Source organism: Opisthorchis viverrini (genome assembly GCF_000715545.1).
Source record: "Opisthorchis viverrini unplaced genomic scaffold opera_v5_189, whole genome shotgun sequence".
In the NCBI taxonomy this organism is placed as follows: domain Eukaryota; kingdom Metazoa; phylum Platyhelminthes; class Trematoda; order Opisthorchiida; family Opisthorchiidae; genus Opisthorchis; species Opisthorchis viverrini.
In genome coordinates this window covers 657,425-664,023 of record NW_008751836.1, presented here as the reverse complement: position 1 = coordinate 664,023, position 6,599 = coordinate 657,425, and the positions used below count along the sequence as shown (strand labels likewise).

Genomic DNA, 6,599 nt, shown 5'->3' with positions numbered 1-6,599 from the left:
TTTCTATCGGGATGCTGTGGCGGACATTATGTAGTAAAACCTGTTTACGGCATTCCATACGCCGACCAATCTCCGAGGCGAGCATGTCAATAAAGACCGACGTTTTTGCAAGATCTGATAGATCACACATTGCATCAGGAGTTAGAAGTCAGGCAAGTGGTTGCATGATACGATAGGATATCAGTTAATTCTCCATCTTATGCACACGAACACTGAGATTTGTCAGGTCGATGTGGAGCTGAGATTCTTTTGGTGAAGAGGAGGGAAGACTGCTACCGGGTGCAGCAGGAAGGGAAATGTCAGTTAGTACAACTGAGCAGGTTGAATTTAACTGGGGCAATCTATCGATCGGTCTTGAAGGATGATGGGGTTTAGTGTTATGCCTTTTTCCCGAAAGGCGCTTCTTTGGGGAAGGATGATGGGGAATCAGGGTCTAGCAGGCGCTTAGAGGAAGATGGAACTGGTGAAATTGTTTGATTCACATCGGGTAATAGTAAGCCTCAGTGGGATAATGCTAGCAAGCTTATACTCAGTGGGGCCTTATCAAGCTAGGAAGAGTTGGAGGGGTGGTTGGGTGCACAAGTCGTGTGTGCTACTGTCGGATAAATAGTGCGAGGCTCAAAAAGCATAAGGCTTGCAGAAGTTAATGATAATGATAATGTTTATTCCCAACTTGTGGGTGGCATGCCGTCTGGCATGATCATGCGTATACAGTCAGAATGGGGCATGACTGAGGGAGTTGCGGCTAGTGGTGACTGCGCAAAAAGGGGACAATGTCACAAACAGTGGGAGGTACTCGATTAAATAATAATAATATGTTTCTTTTGCAACCTGTAGGGAACAATAGGCATGAGGTCCGAGTAATTCAGTGACTCAGTTGGCTGACATGAACTAAAACTGGAAAACCATTGCTGGCCATGAGTGTCCTTGGGCGATTGAGTAAATGGCCGGCGTCATAACAAGCAAAAGCGGAGGTGGAGACGGGATAATTCGAATTGGGAGAACACGGCAAGTTTGGTCTCACAAATATGGTGCAATTTGAGAACAATCAGACTCACTGGTTGCTCTGTTGCTGGGACGTCAGGTGAAGGGGTTAGGTTGGATGGGGACACAGAGGTGGTTGAATTTGAACGAGTAGTCCAATAGGTTGGAATGAATGTCATGGTGGTCGTTGGGGTCAATGAAACGAATAGGCAATAGGGCACGGTTGAGAGGAGGAATGGAACAGTTGCTGGACAGTTGATGGACCAAGTAAGTGTATTCCCAAACAGAAGAGTCTTCCGTTATAAATAACAGTGTGCCAGGAAGACCATGTCATCGACAAAGCGGTCAGCTGAATGAACTTGGCTGACGCACTTGGCTGACATCCGGCTAGGGTCACACGGTACCTAAGCAGCTGGTCAAATTGCGCCTATCCATCTCTACCAAGGATAAGGTCCAACTCAACACGGAAATTTGAATTGTATTGGTCGTTTTGATTAGTACATAAGTCCTGCCGTGAAGCGTAATTCCCTTTTTTACAGCATCTTCCAAGCAAACCTTATGGTGGAATATGTGCTGACTGTTCGCAGATTGTCCGTGACAAAAGGTACATGGATGATGTATGATATATACGTGCTTCCCGGTAGCTTTCCTAAAATGGAAGCAGCATGAGATGACGTCTCGGCCAAATGTTAACCTTGCTGCCCGCCTCTGCGCCGCTAAAATGTCCATGAAAAACGTCTTCATCAGATAATGCTGGCCTATTCTTTGGATAACCCGAAGACTTTACGCATGGTAGAAAAGTTTTCGCTCTCCGCGAAGGTATACACAACTGGACGCCCAGTACCCATCATAACGGGCGAACGGTATCTTCGAGTGATACGTAATACCAGAACTCCGGAAAGGCAAAACAAAGTCGGAGCTGGGTTTCTACACGGTACTGTTAATCTAAGACGAATTCACGAAGTATACAAACCTCGGCAGTAAATACTCGTCCAAAACAACTGGTCCCCTTGGACTACAACAGTACAAAATAAGGGAGCAAACAGGTTCCCACGTGCGGCAGTCACACGTGCGAAGTCGGCTACAAATGCCCGGATGACATTAAGGCCAAATAGGTGAAGTGTTAAGGACAAACAAACGTCAGTTCATATACACACACTTAACAAAAATTAAGGCGGGGGTTACAAATAGGGACAGAATAAATGTGGGGCATTTCAATCGTCAACGTACTGGGTGATACACCCATGCCATCCGTGATCAGGAAGGTGTAGAAAGTGCGTCTGTAGGCCAGATGTTAGGTGCTTTTAAAAATTACTCAAAACGGTTTGTGTATTGTGCGTTCCACCGACATATAATACATCTTGGAGGCGCCGAAAAAACGCTATCTGCTGCCATGTGAATAAGCATTTGTAGCCAAACCGACCTTTCCCTGACTGCAGCGCAAGCATGATTCCGGTCTTTCGAATTTTCGTCCGGACTAAGGGCATATCATCTGTTACAATACAACCCAAATGTCTGCCGCCTATTCAACAGAACTGGTCAACAATTCCGGCGGTAGTTGTACAAACATTGAGTTGCAAGGGTCTTGCAGAATTCATCGGCCAAAAACTGTAGGACTTCACACGACGGCGTTCCATACTTCAGCAGGGGCCTGCTAGTTTCTCAACTCTTTCTCGGCCAGCTGTTGATTTACCAAGCCGATCGTAAAAACTTAGAAACATTATGGTTGTATTCAAGATAATAAGAGGTCACCGGAAGATGGTTTCCTCGCTTCCTTAGACGAAAACGCACTGGACAGCCAATGCTCCGCCCACTGTTCATCATTAAGGAACACGCCCAGCTTGCTAGCTTTTTGGGATTCCCCTTCTTTGCGTTTGTCATGAAGGGCGTCTGCGGCCTTTGTAATAAACTGATTCGTAAGGCAAAGCGGAGGTGGTTCTTTGACCACTTGAACGCACAAATATCGAATAGTTTTCCTTCAGGTATTCATTTAGAGCCTTCTCGAACCCTTTGAAGGGCGAGAAGGATACAACCCACAGCTTCTCAAGTGTGATGTGAAGCAACTTCTGGATAGCGCAGTCTCGAACCCTTTGAAGGGCGAGAAGGATACAACCCACAGCTTCTCAAGAAACATGTGAAGCAACTTCTGAAGCGATAGCGCAGTATACATGTAATAGGAGCACAAGGGGACAGTGATTTCCTAAAGGTATGGGTTCCAAACAAGCGCCGAAATTTAGAAGGCTGGTTAACTAAAACCGGTACCGATGAAATAAGCGGATGATTGGGTGATATTTGGTTTACGCACATATGCAACCAAATGCAACCCCTTTGCGTGAAACGTTTCATTTCACTCGCAAAGGTTTCGTTGATAAAATTACGGTGCGTCTAAGGTGCGGCTCTGACATAGGCCCCACAGAGAACCTGAAAGTCCGCAAGAGGGGAAGTGTGCGTACCATTTGTAGTATATGGTATCTGTCGGTTCGAATGATTTATATGCAAATATTTGTGGCGTACAACCTTGCTTACTTGGCTTCGGCTCATGAGCGGTATGTTTGTTTTCCATCCACAAAAATTGTCGTTAACACCTGCTTTCTGAGAATCATTGTCCCCAGGTACCTCCATAGCGTGTATGCAACACATTGTGGGAGCGACAAACACCTTTTGGGCCAAGCTTTTTATACGGAGCAAGACAACAGCCAGACGCCCGTGTATTTTGCTGTAGTTAGCCTTGTATTATCTTCTGGACCATCTTGCCTACACGACAGAGGCGGTTTATGAGTGTCTCCTAGACAACATACGGGCACACCTTTCGACGGCAAATAGAGTTTGATCCTACTACCAGCCCAATGTTACTAATTAACTCAAATTACAAGGATTTTAATATCAGGAACCTCATTTCGCACCAAACTTGTATGATTCTCGAGAAGATGGCTAGTAGTTCAACCGATAATACCACCTGCTCGGTCAACACCGATGTCCTGCTGGCCAAAAGTATTGCACGGGAACTGACAATAATGTCGTATTTATCTGCGGAGTTCTGAAGTCCCGAGACTGGTAGAAACACTTAACCAAGGAGACATATCCAGGGGCTACTTAGACTGCAAAGTGCAGTCACTACTTAAGTCACCCCTATTCTCACCTCCGGAAGCCACATTAGCGATGGACTGCGCAACCCCATGACCTTGCTGACCTCCAGTCATATTTTTGGTCATGTACTGTGTGCTGATTCAACATCCGGCTGCATTCATCCGCGGCATCTAGAGCTTCGAACACCATTTGGAACAATTCAAAACAAGTACTCGGCACTAATATGGCTCGAAGCGCGTTTAGTCCATAACCCAAGGCAATCCATGCATAACCCAATAAAATATAAGACAGCCAACATCCAAACAAAACCCCAAACTACCTGATTGAGATTGGCGGGTGCCTGGATTGTAACGGAAGAACTATAAGCTATTTCCAAAGGACGAGAAAATGTCTTACAGAACGGGATATCGCCCGATGTTAATGCGAATAAACCTCTAGTGATATCCCATGGCGTAGGTATGAAGGCATTCGCAACAACTGCACCCCTCGAATCCGAGGTGGGATAGGAAATGACATGCGTCACCGGTAGCGAAACTCATGGTAAATTGTGTTATCCAAAATAAGCACCACAATGCTGCACACTGCACTACAAAACACCAAGGGTCCTCTGCGTACTCTGAAGAAGGCAGCCTATCTTGCACCACTTGCCACACTTTTGTCATCGTTGGCATGCTGCTCCGGCCAATGCGGCATATCAAAAGGCATGGAAGCTTCAAACAGCCTCTGAAAAAGATAAAGGATAATTTTCATAGTTGCATTTGTGGCGTTGTGGCGACATTTCACACATGTTTGAGCAACAAACCACGTGATGCAGAGCTAAAAGCACTTGACTATGATTGGTTCAGATTTCCACTAACGAGCTCTTAAACTCTTTGGTCCGCAGCCGGCTCGCTGAACGTCTGGTCAAAAGACGTGGTGTTCCGTTAGTTACTGCCGCTTGTCCTCGGACATCACCAACTCACCCGCTGTTGTTACACCTGGATCAACCTGCATGATAAAAGAGGAGTCTGGATTATTTGATATCATTCACAGGGGATGTCGAACATGACCTTAAAACCCTCTAGAAAATGCTGTCACTGGCTTCAGACTCAGGAAATTTCCCCTCGTAAGAATGACCTAACGTGGTCACTTCCAGAACCTAATTGGTATACTTCGTGTCCCTGAGCAGTGAAGAAATGGAATAACAAACCCAGTTTACGAAGGCAGTTCAGTGTCCGACCTCACGAATTACAGACCAGTCATTATCTATCTTCTCCTGTCTAAAGCCGTGGGGGCTACCGTGTCCAAATACTTGTAAAGATAATTTGAACGTCGCGACTTGCCGTCACCTGTGCAGCGTGGTTTCCGTTCGTATACGAACGTACGACTAGTAAGATGCACATGGGCCAAGAGCTTGGCGGCTGGTGCGAGATTCATGTCCTTCCAACTATTCTGACCGCAGACAGCACGAAACCGTGTTACATGCGAGATCAAAAGTTCACTCCGCTGTTATCTGCCGTGCTAGTACGGGCCTTTTGTTCACGGGAGGCCTATTTTAGCTCGTTGGCGGACCCCATGGATGGCACGAGATGGCCATGGGCCTCATAACTGAACTCAAACAGGGAGTTCGAAAACGATGCACGGTAGAAAAACCCAGTTGCCCTGGTTACCGGGGCCGCATTTATTGTCTTTTATGCCCATTGCTCGTACTGTATAACTCCACTGTAACCGATTACCTTAACCCATTGATATGGCGTAGTTCGAACCCGACCTGTCTAGGCTTGGGCAACCTGGCAGTATCCCAGCCCTCGTGCTTCCTTCGAGTAGCATGGCAGTTAGACGCCGGAAGGGTGCTACAGCTGAACAATTATAGAGAAAAAATAAAAATAAGAAACCCGAACTCCACCTCTCGACTTCCTCTGCCTAGGCTTGGGCAACGTGACAGTATACCAGCCCTCGTACCTCCTTCATGTGGCATGACAGCTAAGCACCGAAAGGGTGCTACAGCTGAACGATTTTTTGTGGGCGAGATGACCCGTGTGGTTAGAGCGCGAATTTACTGACCGGAAGGTCCGTGGTTCGAACCCGACCTCTGCCTCTCGACTACCCGTGTCTAGTCTTGGGCAACCTGACAGTATCCCAGCCCTCGTGCAACCTTCGGGTGGCAGTTAGGCAGTTAGACACCGAAAGGATGCGATAGCTGAACGATTGATATATGAGTTTTCCATTTAAGCGAATATATAGACTGTGGTAGGCCATCCCTAATTAGTCATAAGTCTGTGTAAAATAGTGCACAGAAGTGTTTTTAAATTCATCTGCTAATTCCGACAGCGTCGTGAGAGGACTACGATCATTAGTAAAAGCACGTCACTTTTGGGGGTCAGACTCTTCGCGTTCATGCTTCGATCGGGACTTCGATTTTGTTCGACCCTGAGGGATTCTGATGTTTATAATATAAAACAAACGACGCAAAATACCTGCGGCTGCTCGAACCCAGTGCTTATGGGCTTTACACTTTTCCTGGCATGGTCCTCCAACCAAAATTTCCA

General features: G+C 46.5%; 1 protein-coding gene across 1 annotated transcript; it reads right to left on the bottom strand.

Annotated features, from left to right (window-relative positions):
• Positions 1-3,659: 3,659 nt before the first annotated feature.
• T265_07651 (hypothetical protein) lies at positions 3,660-6,028 on the bottom strand (the record flags this gene model as incomplete). Its single annotated transcript, XM_009173224.1, has 3 exons — positions 3,660-3,816; positions 5,787-5,909; positions 5,946-6,028. 3 exons carry the CDS (start codon positions 6,026-6,028, stop codon positions 3,660-3,662), a joined length of 363 nt encoding a protein of 120 aa, XP_009171488.1.
• Between the last annotated feature and the right edge of the window lie 571 nt (positions 6,029-6,599).